Source organism: Eupeodes corollae, chromosome 1, assembly GCF_945859685.1.
Source record: "Eupeodes corollae chromosome 1, idEupCoro1.1, whole genome shotgun sequence".
Lineage (NCBI taxonomy): Eukaryota > Metazoa > Arthropoda > Insecta > Diptera > Syrphidae > Eupeodes > Eupeodes corollae.
The window spans coordinates 211468840-211487582 of NC_079147.1; the positions used below are offsets into that span (position 1 = coordinate 211468840).

The following is an 18743-nucleotide window of genomic DNA, read 5'->3' on the forward strand; positions in this document are numbered from 1 at the left end:
CAAAAAAATATTCTCTTGCAGGTGTGGTCATGACCTTTACGACGCCCGCCCAACCTCCGTGAGTCCGCCATTGGTCTTTCGTAACAAGTCATTGCACATTATTTTAAGGCACGGAAACGAATGAAACGATCGAAAATTAAAAATGCAGCGTGAGATTTTAAGGGACGCGTTTATAGATAGGATTATTACCCGTGTTTTGTTGGAAAATCTATCCAACAACAATACCCGCAGTATGAATACTACCGATAAAGTTACTACGGATGGGTTTTTGACATTTATACGAGTCTCAAATGGATCTTATGTGAATTCATTCTCAAATGGTGATACGATTGATATTACATTTGTATCTCGATGGCTGTGTTCGTCGAGTAGTTGTGCATTTGGAATTATTTGTTTTCCATTGGGGAATAAAATCAATCTGTTACTGTTGGACTAACTGGGCTTATTTTGCAAGAGAAGATCGTTAAATTTTTCTGTGCTTCCACCAAAGATTTTTCTCAGTTAAGATCAAACAAATCTTTTTTCTGTTTCCACCACACTAGAAGATTTAAAAATGATTAAGTTTGACCGCACTTTCTAAAATGCAAATGGTGTTTCGACGTTTCTTATGATGTGCAAGTAAAATAGTTTGATTCGTGTTAAACAATGAAGAACTGATTAGTTCAGCACCATATCAGAATATGCTACCAACTCCATTTGCAATTTTTTTTTAATTTGATTAAAACGAAACTATATTTTTTGTACACAAACATGCAAATAACAAGCCAAAATGCATTATCTGTAAAACCAACTGCTCCACTCAGGCTTTTTTTCACAAATTTTGACTCGACTCCGATCCTCGACCGGAATGCAATCGAATGAATTTCATTTTCACTCGATTTAGGTATATAAAGAATTGAAGCGAGCTTCAAGCTCGCTCCAACACCACGTGTCAATGTAATAGTCTACAAACAAACTCCCTTCTTGAAGTTTTTATTTTATCAATTCACGCAAAAGCTGCAATTGTTAAATGAAATTTTTTGTATAGAATCTCAATTTCCAGATGTTTTCTTGCCATTTTTTCTTGAAAATTTTCCATTTTCAAAGTTTTATGTAGTTTTTTTGCCGAAGTTACTTATAACTCTTGATTTTCACAAAACTTTCTTTTATTTGTGCTTTTTTATTATTATTCTGACAGTTCTTCTTTCAGTTGTACCAATTTCTAAATTAAAATCTGGCTACTGCCGATGGGTTTTCTTGGGAATTGTCTACTATACTATTTATAGAATGCCAACCAAGAAAACACTGCTGTTGTTGAATTTTTGTATCTTTTGAAGGATTAGAAGACGTGTTATTGAATACTTCCCCCATCAACGACGTATGACGACATTGTCGAAGCATCGGCTCTTCTTCTTCAGGATTCTCTTTAGATTTTATAGGTTCAAAAGAATTGTCGATGCCAAAGATTTTGTGTTTTATATTTCTTTAGTGAAAACTTCAAAACAAATCAATATTTTAACATCTTTATCTACCCCTATTGACTTACAACTCTTAACCATTCCTATGTGCGAGATTTGCAGGAGTCAAACTCCGATAAAAATAACTGTTCGCAAACAAAACTGCAAAACGGGGCAATAATACACTTCGAGAATATTTATAAGAATCTATTACGACGAATACCTGTGATAAGGTTGATTATTTCCAAAATAAAATTCAAATAGCTTAGTCGTGTCTAAAGCGCTAGTTAAAACTAGTAATTCTCCCAAGTTTTTCTTATAGTACCTGAAAAAAGAAGAAGAAAATAAAAGAAAAACAGACGAGTAAATTAGAACGAAACTTTTGACCCACCCTGTTTAAGTATCAGCTTCAATGATTTTTCTTACGTGTTCAAAGAAATAAAAACAAAATACAAACAAATAAAAATACATACGTTCGCACATTTTCTTCCTTTGTGGTGCAGGAAAATGAATGAAATTATTTAGCAGATAATTTTCCAAAAAAAGAAAGCTTCTTTTTCTTCTTTTTTATTAGCTTTATCAAGTCTCTAATAATATTTTTTCTTTTCTTTTCTTCTGTGGACATTGAAGATTGTTTGCTTCCTTCCTTCCATACCTTAGCTACCGCAAATGACGACAAACAAACAAAAAAAGCAACAACAACAAAACAACACACATTCTCATATTAAAATGAAATGTTTATGATAACAACATGACATTTTGACACTTTCATATACATATACGAAAAATAGAAATGAAGAAAAATATTTTATTTTACTTTTTAAGGATTTCTTTTATTGGCTGCTGATGGTAGGATATGTTTATTTCCAAAAATTGGCACATCAAACTTGAATAAAAGAAAAAGGCCAAGTTCGTTTCCACAAAAAGTCCTTTATGCGATATGTGTAGATATTTGTCAAAATGTTTATGTCTATTTCAATTATTTTTCACACAAAACTTGGCTCCACCTTGTGTTTTCTTACTTCGTATGTGGCGGGTTTCTAGCATATTCGTTAAATCGTCGTTAAAAAGGAAAATTGTCATAGAGTTAATTTGGAAAAAATATATTTCTTTTTTAATTGAAGAATGATTGTCAACATTTGTCCGACCGTCCCCAAAATATAGTGTTTGTAATAAACACTTTTTTATAATAAGCGCACACTCAAAGTGATATACTACCCTTATTATGTAGACACAGTGTGAGCACTAGGAAAGGGAGAGAGGGGTTGAAAGGAGATGTCGGTGCACATTGGTTTTGAATTCCTGAATATTGCAATAGCTAGGAAAGACAGAGTGTGGCAAAGCATTCAACATTCGCATAGTACGGCTAAAGAACGAATCTACGACCGAAGTTGGACTCAAGGGTATATTGATAAGCATTCCTAGAAGCGCGACAAACTTATGTGGTGTTAAAAAATAATGTCAGAAAATCTTAAGGTCTTTTCCTTTTCAGAGTTAAGAATAAACCAAAATCCAGCAGAAATATCTGATGTTTATGATGCATCTAAAATAAGGAAAATAGTTGAAAGTATTAGTTTTCTAGTTAAGAATAAATAAATGGTCATGTATTTTTTTTTGAAAACTAAGATTTTACGTTCATGGAACAATTTACACTCATTTTTCAAGAATTTTCAGAGAAAAAACGTTGGTCACTATACACTATAAGGTAGCGCCAAAATGCAAAATGTCCACAAATCTGTCGAGGGTTTTGGGTTCTTAAGCTCAGTAAAACCAGTTTTGTTTATGATCGTGTCCGTTTAAATGAAAATGAGCCTCATCGATAAAAAAAATGTGATTCACTGTACGAAAACGTCCCGTCCCGACATCGTCTTAAAAAAAATTTAGGGTGATTCAAAATCACAATTTGAAATTTCATGAATAACCGCTTTTGGAAGTCCCAGTGACGCTGTCCTCTTCCGTATAGAAAGTCGAGCACTGACTGGGCCCTGGCAGTGGAGTGTTTTGTAGCCGAAGCAATTGCGAAGAACCTCTGCACCCACGAACGAAGTGAATTCACACTTCCCCTTCACGTATTCGTCGTACACCGAAGTGGGAGCAAAACTATCGAAGTGCAGTTACTTACTAATTGTTACTCTTGGAAAATGCCTCGATGGGCACTTGACCAGTGCGACATCGTGGTTGAGAAATCCGCACGATCACTGATTTCAATGACACCACGTCCCCCGCACCGGTTAATACTTTTTGAAATAATCCTATTTAAAAACATCAATCTTCCACCAGACACCTTGTATAACAAATACACATAGATTTGCACCAACGAAAATCGACCTTTCGTAGCTTGGATAGCATCATTTTCCAAGCCTTCAGTCCAAAATTCATACCAAACAATAAACTTATTTGGTTGCATGGGCACCTCGTGAATTTCGCTTGTATTTTGGTGTAGTTACTTACCCATTCATCAAAAAATTAGCCTCATCCTTAAAGATGATTTTTCTAATAAAATTTGGATTGACTTCTCCACTATATTGTATTTTGTTAGATTAATTTCTCCTGAAACTAACTTATCATTACATATCTTAAAATCACGTAACTTCAGCAATAGGGGCCCAAGGTACATCTCTTAGCTTTATACAACCCAAGCAAAAGTTTGTAACCAAAACGTCTTGAACATACATTTTTGTAATCAGGAGAAGTTTTCTGATGTTTTGATTATATGTACTTTATAAGAAAAAATTATGAGGGTTTTAAATTAAAAATGCATTCGAACGCCTTGGGCAGACTTTTTTATAGGTAGGGGTTTTTTTTTTATCATTCGTGTGGTTATCATTTCGACCTCAAAATCGGAAAAATTACCATTTTCGAACGCTTTCCCTGACAAGACGGGTTAATTTTATATAATGGTACGTATGTTTATCTACACATTCACACTAAGGAATTTGGGTTAACACTATACTCCCCAAATTTGCTTCCGGCTCTTAGACTATCTCCGTTTAGAAGCCTTTTAAGATTCTTGGTGATGTTTCCGGGGAGCTGCAGAAAGTATTGGTGTAGTGGTATTTGACGATATGGATTTTGTTGTTAACCCGTTTTTGAATATTCCTGTGCAAATTTAGAGTATCTTCTTCTCAGTGGCAATTCCTGCTCAAAATTTAAGGGTAAGATATTTTTTTTTCTAGAAGTTGAAGATAAGTTTTCAAGAATAAAAATGTATTTTATTCAAATTTTCTGCAGTCCGTCCTCAGCCTAGATCGATAAATGCAGCAAATGTTTCATCTTTTTTTTGTATGAAAGTAATAACAATATACAACTGGGACTTAAATGAATGTCAGATAAGGCTACCAACTCTGGGTGTCTGATTCTATGTCATCGCCTAAAGCGTCCAAGACAGTTTTGATTAAATCATTTTGGATAGCCATAGAAAAACTTTAAAAACTGTTTCCGTTTTAAGGTGTTGTAATAAAATTGGATCATATTGTTTCAGTAAATTGATTAGTTCCATATAATTGCCTCGGCTTAAAGATGAACTTGATTCATTGTGGCGTCTAATCGATAACTCCTGTTCTCGAAGAAAGCATGTAATATTTGATATGCGGCGTTACCGCACGATTATTCTTAAATTTAATGTTATGTTGGAAACTTAAAGCTTCGTCTTTCATAGTCTGACCAAAAATAGCTAGCTTAAATACATATTGCAAATGGGAGGCACTTAAATTGTGTTTTTTTTAAAGTGTGATAAGAGTGTTCATATTGTCCACATCCGCGGAGGTCCATGCGAAATAGATACCCGAAAAAATCAAACAAGACCAATAAAACAATTTCTTGTTATTCTTGCTACCAAATAAATATTGGTAATATTATATACTGAATATTGATTGTCGAGTTACTCTCTGTTTCTATACTTGTGTGTTGATTTTAAATCTGTGGGACGCCTATTATTAACTATTACTTTACTGAAATCTATATTGTTCAAAATAGTTTCTCTGATAATTCCTTACGAGTAATTGTGCTCTTTGCTTGAGAAGTATTAAAGATACCATTTTAATTCCTACCAAAATAAAAGTTCGTTTTGTCAGACAAAGATCTTGATAATAAAGTTTCTCTGTTTACAACAACTTATCAACTAGCCTAAAACCTAATTCTTAGCTGGTCATAGAATTATGCAATTTCATGTCAAATTGAATTTTTTTTTGAATTCAATTTGAAAATTAACTTTTATTTTTTGTTTAATTGCAAAAGAATTGAATTTAATGCAATGCAGATGCATAAGATATGTTCTCTTATTTATTTTTTTCGCTCTGGTAGTTTTTAATTTAAAGAAAGAAATAACGATTTCGGAATAGAAAAATATATGGGCTATATAGAAATTTGGAAGCACAAACTTTTGCGATGCCCAAGCCCAATGGTTCAAAATCATTTTGGAAAAGTCAAATTGACGCGGGCAGATTTTGGCGCCTCTTGGCAGCCATTTTGTTTTAGTGACATCTGTCAAATCAAGTTACACGATTGAACAATACGTTCAAATCATAAAACTAAAACCCGTACGTTCAAGGCACGCAATATCGGCCGAGAACATCTCCGCGGTCCGTGAAAGTGTACAGCTAAAACCGAGGTATTCTATTCCTCGTCGTGCACAAGAACTTCAACTTGGTAACTTGAGGGTAAGTTTATCTGCAGCAGGGGTGATGTGAATTGGCCACCAAGGTCATGTGATTTGACCCCGCAGGTTGCAGGTCTATGCAAATAAACTATACAATTGACCGATACCCTAAAGGTAAACATGTCTCAGACCATCGCTTAAAGCCTTTTAAAAAAAAATTTTAATACCTCACACACTTGGTTTAGCGACTATAACTATGACAAATGGCCCCTGTTTCCTCTTAAAGAGTTTCTCTTGTTCGTTGCTAATGAAGAAATCATAAACCAAACAGGGAATCCATACTTTAAGATGATTCGGATTAGCTTTTTTTTTTGATTTGCTTCGTCTTTTTACATGGTCTAGATCGCCACTAGAGTAGTAGATGGACCAAATGCAAAAAAAGTTGACTCTTTTTAAAATCAGGTCAGCATGTTTTTTGGACTTTATTTTGTAGGTAAAATTGATCCATAAGTATTTAGATGTTATTTTGTCGGCTACTTCAGTGTTGTCCCGAAACTTCACTTTTACTGTCCGGAAGCATACAAGCTTAGTTTTGCTGCTATTGATTTTCAGTACCCCCTTAGGCTATTATTCCTATAGGTTTTTCATGTGCTCTTGTATATTTCCGGAGAGGGTGATGTGGCGTATGTATTTTAATGTTAGGTCCTAGCTTTGCACCTTGTGGTACTTCAGCACAGATTATTTAAATTGATGATTCTTCTTTCGAAGTCTGTGTATGCAAAAATCTATCAAGAAGAAAATTTTGTATTACTTTAAGAAAATTATTCGATAGTCCCAACTCTAGTAGTTTCAATAGAAGTCCTATCATTGTCAACAACTTTTTCAATGTCTAGCAAAAGCGCTATAGTCGGTTCCTTTTTAAGGTTTCTACTTACGTCCCAGTGAAATCCCAGCAGTGGATGTATAGTGGAGGGTTTGTTTTGAAAGACATATTGGAACTCTGGAATAACATTGCTTTCCCTATAGAATACCCCGAGTTTTTTTGAAATTGGTTGGAAACTCTTCATGTTTGAGCGGTAGCTCTTCTTTGGTTTGGGGATAACCAGGGATAAAGTACCCTTCTTATAGACAAACATATGTTTTATGCTTCCATTTCATGTGTCATAAAAAAGGATAAATGAAAAAAAAAAACTAAACACAGGATTAGTTATTTGGTTGACCAACTTAATATTATACATTAAACTTACCTTCTAACCTAGTTCCTATCTTTAAGTTCTACAATCCTTGTTATCTTCTAATTCTCTTCTAGATCCTAGAAAAACGTTTGCCTAAATAAAATTGACTTTGCTATTATTTATGAGCAGATTAAACACAAATACAAGACAAATCATCGGTTTCCGAAATAAGAACATGTCAGAGGACTACGGAGTAAAATTTGTATTTGCCAAAGTCAAAACCATTATAAGTTCTAAATTGTAAAGTATCGCATTTAAGCAGCAGCGTTGAATCGAAGAAATGTGTCCGATTCGAAGTAAATCGAAGAAATTGCCGCTCCAACGTTTACCTCAATAGGGCTCAATAGAATATGGCCGCCACGACGTACAACATGCACCCCTCCCTTTTTTTAAAACCCTTCATTTACCAAAAATATTCCATTAGCACCTAAAATTTTATATTCAGCTTTTTTTAATTATTTATATGTTAGAAAAGCATAACTTTTATTTTTGAGAACACTTCTCAAAGTTAGTAACGTTCGATGAAATTTTAAGAGTTTATATACTTCAAATCACTGAAGTGAAAGTAAAAGTTCATTACTTGAAAGCAATGCTAATAAAATTTAAGGCAAGTTCTGAGTTATATTTTTATGAAAATACATTTCGGACTTAATTCAAGCCAAGTTTTTTTTTCAAAAACTCATTTCAAACAAGATTAAACTGAATTACTCAATACCGAATTATTTTTCAAAAACGATGACATTCTACGATTTTTTATATACGCAATCTATTCCTTGAGGTATTTTTCTAAGACAATAATAAAAACCTACTTATTTTCCTTCAATCCGCTATGTCAACATAATTTTCGTACCTTCTTTTTTGCATTTTTATTTCATTGCAGTTGGCCATTTAAAATATCAATGCCGCCCTCACTCCAATTTTACTACGCCTACATATCTATGTACGTTTTGCCTCCTACTGAAATAGAACTTCCAAGCCCTGAATTTTGATACACACCTTCAACTGAATTATGGGACATTTTTATACAAGGACTTTTATTGCCAAAAAATTCAAATTTCTCCAACCAAGTTCTATGACCAACAATTTTTTTGTTTTGTTCATCTTGTGCAAGGACCGTGCTAAATTTATTGTGAACCATTATGTGCTCCAAGAGATTTGTGTCCTTTCATAGGCACATAATTGATTTTACCAAATTCACTGAGGGGCGATGGAAATTATTAAATTTTGTTTTAGAGTATGGGTGTGCAGTATACACACAAAATTATAATAGGATGTCCTGTCTATCCTGCTGGCCAATGAGTTTTTTCTCATTAGACAATCATTAGTATTTAAATTGAAAAAGGAACAACAAGAAAAAAAGACCAAATTGAAAATTAGAAGGAATTGAAAGAAGCACCTCTGAAGTTGCAAGGACCTTTCTGTTTTTTTTTTTTCGTTTTTAGTATTCAAAAACCTTTGTTGATTGTTCTAGAAGAAGAAAAAGAAGACATATAAAATTTTGTTTGATGTTTTATGAAGCTGAATTCTATCTTGTAGCTAATTAAAGTGTTTGTTTCGCTTTTGGTATTATTAATTAGTGAGAAATATTAAAATTTAAATTAAGATTTTAGTCTAAGGTAACAATTCCATGGGATGAATTTATTTTATAAATTTGATGTTTTAATTTGAGGAGATAACTCTCAGCTCTTTGAACATTGTATATAACATATATTTCTATCATTAAAACAGCGTAGCTACCTATTTCTTGATTTGAGCTGAATATTAAATTTTCGACAAATTTGGATGCTTAATTTATATCTCTGGAAGTTTTCAATTATTTTGAAAATTAAGAGGGACACATCAGTAGGCAATGTGTTGTTTGATGGCTGCGTTTTTCAAATTGTTTCTAGCTCTGTTTGATCCATGTTATATAAACCTATCAATACAAAATTTGTCTCCAAAATGTAATACGTAATTTTTTAAAAGATATTTGCTTTTGTAGCTAGAAGATAATTTTTCAATTTATTCTTCCTAAAAAAAACTCAAGGCCGATAATGTTTCTTCTGAATTAGTTCACACTTTTTTCATGCCATAGTAATTTCAGTACTACTAATTTTTGAAGTTTCAAGGTTACTCGAATCTAAATCAAAGCTTTATTACGTTCGAGGTACCGATTTTCATCACCCATATCTGAAGAACTGATGCAGAGATTATCAAAAAAAGAGGTTGGGATGCGACCCACACTAATTACTTCCCATCCGGTCTGTCGATTTCTCTTGCTTAACAATTTGTACTTCATGTTTTGTTAAAAAAGTTGTCACTTGAATTATTCGTAAAAAATTTAAAATTACCAAAATTATTTTGCTCAAAATGAAATACTTTGATTTTAAAATCAATTTTTTAAAAACTGATTTTTACCAATTTTAGTAGCATTTCTTAAAAGTTTTTATTTCTTATATAAACAAATATAAATGAAATCAATTTGAAGTCAATATCTTCTATTGTTCACAAGATATCGAGAACTGAACGTCAATTCATACCAAATTTGCGTGTTTGTAGATTTTATTTGTTTATGAATAAAACGGACTGTTCGATTTTTGTAAAAAAAAATACTGAATGTCGAAAACAATATTTTCTGTGAGAAAGCCTAGTTTTTGAAGCCAATATTTTTTGGTTTTGAAAAGATATTTGAATCGAAAGCAAATATGCACTAAGTTTTAGTATTGTTTAATTCGTTTTTTTTTTAAATTTTATTGAATGTTGAAAACAATATTTCTGATAAGACAAAATTAGTATGAAGCCATAATCTTAAATGTTTAAAAAGTTGTTTGAATCAAAAATCAATTTTTACGAACTTTAAGTAATGTTTTTGTAGGTTTTATTTTTTTGTAAAAAATACTATCAATGTGATTTTTCTCAAAATTTAACCGAATGATGGAAATAATATTTCTTATAATATAATTTAGTTATCTAAAAATAAGTTTGAAGCCTGAATATTAATTTTTTTGTAAAGATATTTAAGTCGAAAATCAGTTTTTAAAAACTTTTATTAATATTTTTTTTTTATGTTTATATTTTTAATAAAAGAAGCTGTCAATTCGATTTTTCTCAAAATTTTATTTAATGTTGAAAACAATATCAAAATTTTACCAGATGTTAAAAACTTTATTCTTCATTGCACAAAATTGTTTTGCAGATAAAATTATTTTTCGTTCGAAAAATATTAGAGGTAACAAATATTTGTTTTTTACTTTTTTGATTTACTAAAAAAAACATTAATTGGATTTTTTTTTCGAAAAATATACTAGTTTGCTTTCTCGTTACAATATATAATTAAAAATCAAATCTGTAGCGTTATTGGTTCGTAAGATATTTTGAGTTAACCAAATTTTCAACTTTAACTTTTTTTTAGTTGCTAGGTTAAAAGACTGCCGACGCAATTTTTTTGAGAGTATTTTCTGAATCTTTTTGCATAATTATCTGCGTAACAAAATTTATTTGAAGTCGATTTCTCTACCGGACCGATTACAATAGCTTCCTATGGGAAGTTAAAAAGTTTAGTCAGTGGTTTACTTTCTATAGACAATTATTTTCCATCTTAAATATTTTGCAAATAAAAAATGACTACCTCCAAATTATTTTACGCATCGAGAAATCACGATTTAAAATTCTTTTAAAATTCAAAGTAAAGTTAAAATTGGTTTGAGGCTTGAATATCTTGGTACGACTAAAGATACTTCAAATTCATTTTGTCTTTTAAAATGTCGCAAAATTTTGAAGGATTTAGTAAAATACTATTTTTAAGAATTGATTGAGCTTGAAAGATGATTTGAATCTTATTTAATAATTTGCTAAAGTGAAGATCAAGAAATGGCAACTTTAACTTTTAGCAGTTTGCTAAGTCCATATGTCATCTGAACAATTTGTTTTATATGAGCAGTGGATGGAATGGTCCAGTCAACAACAGTCAATGTTTTCTTCCTATAGTGATTTCATTACTAAGGTAGTTTAGAAAACTAAATTTAAAAAATTATTGGAAAAAAACTTTAAGGAATAGAAAAGTTAACACTTGAGGTACGATAAGGCAATTGAAATTCGTGGGCTAAAAATGCATGAAAATTTTAATTGAATTAACTTCCCGTAGAAAGTAAATGTAGTCAGTCCAATTTGTTGAATAAATATGTCTGTGTGTGCGTGTATGTATACGTACGTTGGGGGTACCTATTGTCATCTGCCATATTTCAAGCACTAATAGAGATAAATGAGGTGGCGCAACAGTCCGTAGTGCACCAGGACCTAATGACTTACAACTCTCAACCATTCCTGTGTGTGAATAATTGCATGAATGGAGGGGACCTAAAGTGACAAGATTTACTCTTGGAGAATTTGTCAATTCCTCGCAAGAGGCAGTACCCGTGAATAAAACTTTAGGTGGCACAGGCAGGGATCGAACCCAAGACCTCTCCCATGACCGTCCAACGCACTAACCATCATGCCACGGGTAGAACACTAATGGAAATATCGACTTTAAATTTAAGTTTTACTAAGAATAACATCAAAGATGTAGAAAGGACTTCCAAAAAAAAGAACCTGGGATGCGACCCACACTAATTACTTCAGATTCCGTCTGTCGATTTCTCTTGCTTAACAAAAAAGTTGTCACTTAAATTATTTGTAAAAATGTAAAAATTACCTACAGTGGGTTGCCAAATTAATAGGGACAGTCATGGATTTGAAGAAAATTGTATGTTTTCGTAACAAAATTAATGAAAATCTTAAGTGTATATTGATAAATAGTTACTTTTTATTAAGGTTGGTTATTATTGCATCAAAATAAGTTAAATAAATAATAATTTTTAGATTAATAATTTTAAAAAATAGCTCTTAATCGAAAGGAACTAAATAAACTACAAAAAATCAATATTTGGTAACTTTTCCTTTTGCCTCAATAACTGCTTGAATACGTCTCGGCATGCTATCAATGCACTTTTTAGCACATTCTTTAATTGCAGGGCAGTGATGCCAGACCTGTATCAGTTTTTCAATAAGTTTTACTTTTGTTGTAATATCTTCTTTGGCAATTTCCCTTTTAGTGATCTCCCATAGGTTTTCTATGGGGTTCATGTCAAGGGAATTGCCTGGCCATGATAAAACTGGTATGTTTTCGTCATTCAAATATTTTGTCACACTCTTAGCTTTATGGCACGGGGCTGAGTCATGCATGAAAAGATATGGTTCGTTTCTTGGGAACCATTCTCTTAGCTGGGGTATGAGTCGAGTTCGCAGAATGTCCTTATATTGGTCCTGTCTCATGGTCCCCTGCACAATTTGGAGACGTCCAACTCCCCTTGTGCTGATAACTGACCATACCATTACTTTAACAGGATGTTTTACCCTTTCTACGATGCATTCGGGGTGGTACTTCTCATTGGGACGTCGCCACACGAAACTGCTCTTATCAGCCACAATTTCAAATGATGACTCATCGGAGAAGCACACCTGTAATAAAAGGAAACAACATTAACAATAAAACTAATCACATTTTCAATAACTTTTTTAGATAATTGCATTTGTAACCTACCCTACTCCAGTCATCAACAGTCATGTGACGATGCTCCCGAGCCCAAGACAAACGTTTTTTTATCATTGCCTCTGTGAGACGTGGTTTCTTAGCTGGACGACGACCCGAAAGTCCTTCCTCTGCCAAACGTCGCTGCACAGTTCTTTTGGAAACCAATATTCCCGAATCATGGATAATGTTTGTAAGAACTGATGCACTTTTCTTTCGATTTTGAAGACAGATGTCTCGAATTTTCCTGTCTGTGCGGGGTGTTGTTACTCGTTTTCTTCCACATTTGCCAGTTTTTTTGGGAGTAATAGGAATTTTTTGGTCCAAATTAAATTTTAATCTATTAACAACAGATTTTGAAACACCCGTAATAGCAGCTATTTGTCTTTGGGAATGACTCGAATGAATTAATAAAGTTTTTATTTCCGTTTTTTTTCTTGGGGTGATATCCATTCCACGACCCATTCTGTTCCAAAAAAAATGCTTATAATCATTAAATATGATTTTTGTAGAAAAGATTTGTTTTAAACAAAATAAAATACATTACTTACGTTTCAATTAAAAGAAGTTCAAACAATTCCCACAAACAATTTTCAAAAAAATAACACCTTTAAAGCTCAAACAACATCCACAAACAATTTAAAAAAAAAACACCTTTGAGAACAAAACCGCTTTCTCCCCGAATGAATCTGGGTTTTCCCCGAATAGAACCATTTTGAATATCCTCCGATAGCTTAATATAACCGTCAAACAAGTAGGCCGTGAAATAAAATTCACCATGTACACTTAGAACCAAAAAAACAGCTTAAAAGAACAGTGAAACATGAAATTTGATGAAAATTTACAATGTCCCTATTAATTTGGCAACCCACTGTATATATTCATGAACTATATTTTGCATACAATGAAATACTTTGATTTTAAAATCAATTTTTTAACTAGATTTGTCAAAAACTGATTTTTACCCATTTTAGTAGCATTTCTATAGAAACAAATAAAAATTGTACAAATGAAATTAATTTAAAGTCAATTTTTTCTTTTGTTCACGAGATATCGAGAACAGAACATCAATTCTTACCCAATTTGCTTACTATTTTTTGTAGATTTTATTTTTTTTATGTAAAAACGGAAAATATTTACTGAATGTTGATAATTATATTTTCTGTGAGAAAGCATATTTTGAAGCCAATATTTTTAATTTTTGAACAGATATTTGAGTCGAAAGTAAAAACTGTCAATTCGATTTTTCTCAAAATTTTAATGAATGTCTAAACGATGCTTCTTATAGAACAAAATTTGTTCGAAGCAATAATCTTATAATATTGAAAAGTTGTTTGAGCCAAAAATCAATTTTTACAAACTTTAAGTAATTTTTTTAAGGTTTTTATTTTTTATATTTTGAAAATAAATATTTCTTATATGACAAATCAAGTTTGAAGTCAGAATCTCAAATTTTAGAAAAAATGTTTGAGTCGAAAATCAATTTTAGCAATGTTCTTTTAATTCGATTTTTCTCAAAATTTTACCAGATGTCAAAAACGTTGTTCTTTGTTGCACACAAATATTTTGCAGATATACTCCTTTTTTTTCGTAAAATATTCGAGATGACAAATTGTAAAATTCAAAGTAAAATCGAAAAACCATTAAAATTGGTTTTTGATTTGAATATGTTTAGAACGACTGAAAATACTTAAAAAAAAGTTTGGTCTTTTAAAATGGAGCCAAATTTTGAAGGATTTAGTAAGATGCCATTTTTAGCAATTAACTGATCTTTAAAGATGATTTGCCTTATTTTAAAATCTTATTTATCAATTTCCTAGAGCTAAGATCACGAAATGATAACTTTAATTTTTGGCAGTTTGCTTAGTCCATACGGCATCTGAACAATTATTCTTATATGAGCAGTGGATGGAATGGTCCAGTCAACAACAGTTCCAATTAATAGCTTTGCTTGAGCCTATTTGCTTTATGTATTTTTACGAATTGTCACCTTCTAGATTCCTTTTTTAATAAAAAGCAATAAGTTTGCAGAACGAAACAAAGATTTAAAATTTTGAACTCCCTAAGCAAAGTACTTAATTTTTATCAAACTGCTAACGATGGCTTGTTTAAAATTTAACGAAAATGTTTTTAAAATTTGGTAAAATATTTATAAAACTCCAATCGGCAGTTTTTTTTAAAACTCTTTCGGCGTCAATGAGTTTTTAATATTTCAAAACATTGTTTAAATATTAGGCAATTGATATTGTTACGAGGTATGTTATTTACTCTTTGACAAGATTCTGAGCGAAACACAGCTATCAGTGTCAAAATAACCTATGTTTTGAAAAACAACCACTAAATGTCTCATCTTGTATTCATATTTTAAAATTAGTTAATTAACATAAAATGTTATTAGAATAATTTATTATTTTCCAAGAATTAATTGATTTATTAAATTTGTTAAATTCTTTTGAATTTAAGTTTCCATTTACTTCATAAATATGTGAAATTTTAATATGTATAATGATTATTTTTATTTGAGTAATCTAAAACGTAATTAAGTAGCCCTAAAAAATACCTAGTAACTGTCATTTTGTCAACCATTTTTAGGAATAAAATATATTTTTGGGATTTCAAGAAATGTGATATTCAATAATTTTACTGTTTGTGAAGCTTATACCAATACCATATTAACGTCATATTTGTTATGAATTGACTTGTATTATGTAAAATATAAAAAAAACGAAATTTACCTAAAAATAGATTATTTCCATGGAAAACGTCAAAGTTAAAAAAGTTGTAAGGTATCCAATGAACGTTTTCACGTTTTTGTTGATTCGGCTATTTTTATATTATCTTTATCACACATACACTACTTATACGTTTGTACATATGGACGTTCCGACAGCTTCTTCAGATTAAGCTTTAATATTTATTCAAATAATTGCGGTATTTAACATATAAGTCACTTTTATTTTATAAGTCCATTGAGTATAGTTTATTTCTTGGCAATAACAAATTTAATATTGTACAAGTTAAATGAACGAAGGAAATATTTCATTAATTCCTTATGGAATATCGAAAACATTTTAGTTGAAATTAATTTTTCAAAAACATCTGTGTGTTGTTTTTTATGTTTCAATGTTTTTGCTTTAATTTATTCATTGATACCTTTTGTTGTTAATTTTGTCCTTATGAAAGGAAAAAGATACAACTTTATGTTGAAATATCTCTTAAGTAGGTAGAAAAAAAGGAAGATACACAAAGGAAGCAATAAGACCTGAGGATGTCCTGCGAATGTTGGCATTTATATTTCACTGAGAGAAAGATTGGCAGAAGCTTACTCTAGTGATCATTTGAAATTTAATTTTATTGAAGTTATTTTAATCAGTTCAATTAGTCGTATTGAAAATTTTGGCATCTCTACGTTTGAAGGACCTTATTGTTTGGGTTTTATAGAGATAATTTTCCGAGCATTGTGTTTTTTTTTATAAAATTTATTAAAAAACACTAAACAAATTTGTTGACCCCAAATATCTCTCGAATCAATAAGGCTATTAACTTCAAACTGCATCTCATACACGTGTTGTTAACTTTTAGTGTCATTTTTAAGAAAAATTCTGACCCGTTCTAGCATGAAACTCAGAGCAGGAGATACGGTTGAGCTAGAAATTCTTTCTTGCGACAAAGTCTGTGCCTTTTCAAGAGCTGCATCTATAAATTAGCACGATTTTAAATTTGGAGTGAAAACAAATCCAATAAGATGTTTCTCCATACCTAGGCCAAAATTCCGAAACTCAGCCTTTGCTTTTCTGGTTCTTCTGTTTAAGCTAAGATCAGTTTGCGTAGGAACACATTGTTGGAAATATCTTTCCATCTATAAAGGTTTTCCAAAAAATATTGACTTGAATTAATGAGAAAGGTCAAAGCTTTTTATCCTTTTAATTTTTGCTAAGTTGATCTTTAACCACACGAATTCTGCTTCTTTTTATACCTTGTTGTCATTTAATGGAGGTTCATGGTCTTACAGAAGAGAGTCAAAGTAGTGCAGAAGTATGTTGAAACTGCAGAGTCCATTGAATTTCTCTGTTTCCATTTCAAAAATCTGCTTGCAGTACGTCGTCACTTAGCACCAACATTAACAGTATTAATGAGAGTTTATAGGCTTGGGCTACTCCGTTTAGATTTTAACATTGTTCTGAAAACATTCCCTTACATTTTTCTGAAAACCTTCCTTTATGCAAAATGTAACCTTGATAAAAGCATTAAATTTATCCGGGATGCCCCGCCCTACACAAAGCAAGCCAAATAAATTCTCTATTGATGTTGTCGAACGGCTTCTTGATTTCTACGAACAACAGATGAAGTGATGCTCAATATCCAACGCACTGTTCGATGATGATTTGCAAGATGGCAATGTGATCCCCACAGGAAGATCATTCTTTTTAAGCGTCGTTTTTTAACAGAACAGAAGACTTCGCAGAGCAGAACACCACATTTAATCTTAAATGTTTGATAATCGATATTTTGTTACGTAGTCTTGCATTTCAATAAATTGTTATATTTATGCTAAGTGAGCATTTAGTTGTGTGTTTTGTATCCATTCGTCAACTTGTAAATGTCGTCGTCAAACCTTTAAAGTTCCATGTCCTATACTTAACTTATAACCCTTAAAAAATGGAAGTAATTCCTTGTTCTTTTTTTTATGTATTTACAAAGTTTCTTTCTAGGACTTAACAAAAATTGAGATATCCATAAAATATTAAGATCATAATCAATATGGGTGAAAATATATAATTCTCTAAATGCATTAAATGGCTCAAACACAATATGGATTCCCTTAAAAATCAACATCCCAACCACTATTTTCATCAGGTGGCTCATCATTTTCTGCCCCACACGGTTCAAAGTACTGCAAATCCATATTACTGCTAATAGGTCGTTGTATAGGCGAGGGTAATGTTTTGGCTTTAAGCCTCTTCCAATCAAATCCATCGAACCAGCTAAAAAACATTTAATGAACAAAAAAACAAATACTTTAATTAAATTCATTGAACCAAAACAAAAAACAAAAAATTGGGAAATACGGAAATACAAAAATACGAAAATCCTTACCCATGACGTTTTATATCAAGGATACCTTTGCGTTGATAGCCCAAACGTTCTGCAGGCATTTGTTTGCATAGCTGTTTGATAAGACCTTGTGCGGTTTTTGGTATTTTCGATGGCATCTGGATGACATCGATTCCGCCCAATATCTGCTGATAGATTTTGATTTGATTCTGACCACGAAATGGTGATTTACCAACTAGCAATTCGAATATAAGAATTCCCAAAGCCCAATAGTCAACTGATTTGTCATGTCCTCGATCTAAAATGATTTCGGGCGCCACGTATTCGGGTGTGCCAGCGAATGTGTTTGTTTTGTGACATTCTAGAATTCGTTTAGCAAAACCAAAATCAACCTTAAAAGGATTGGATTAAAGGTATAAAGGCACAATGTGTATAAATATAATTGCAAAAAGGATACAAAACGGAAAAAAGAACTAAAATCAATTTGTGGTGAATTTTAAGGCAACCTACAAGCTTGCAATATCCATCGGTGGTGAGCATCAGATTCTCAGGTTTTAAATCACGATATATTATATTTCGGCTGTGCAAGTATTCGAAGGCTTCCACAACACATCCGGCAATGAAACGAGCAGTCCTTTCATCGAAATATTTTCTTTTTGACATTATCGTCCAAACATCGCCGCCGAGGCATGCTTCAATGAGGAAGTAGACGTATTTGTCGTTGCGAAATGTTTTATACAATCTTTAAGAAATGAAATAAAAATAAAATGTGTGTATTTTTGGTTGAAGTTTATGTTTTTCAGTTTTTAAACTTTAAATATAGATAGGAAAGTTATTTAATCAAATTTAAGCAACAATTTTGCAATGAGTTT

At 31.8% G+C, this 18743-nt stretch overlaps 1 protein-coding gene across 1 annotated transcript in view; it reads right to left on the bottom strand.

The window, feature by feature from the left end:
- Window positions 1-17492: 17492 nt before the first annotated feature.
- The window catches only part of LOC129940306 (cGMP-dependent protein kinase 1), a 29478-nt gene continuing 28227 nt past the window's right edge, over window positions 17493-18743 (bottom strand). The window contains exons 9-11 of the mRNA XM_056048605.1: window positions 18382-18613; window positions 17914-18263; window positions 17493-17801 (exon numbers count right to left, since the gene is read on the bottom strand). Of these exons, the coding sequence (XP_055904580.1) occupies window positions 17639-17801; window positions 17914-18263; window positions 18382-18613 (745 nt within the window). The 3' untranslated portion in view covers window positions 17493-17638. The remainder of the gene's footprint in view (window positions 17802-17913; window positions 18264-18381; window positions 18614-18743) is intronic.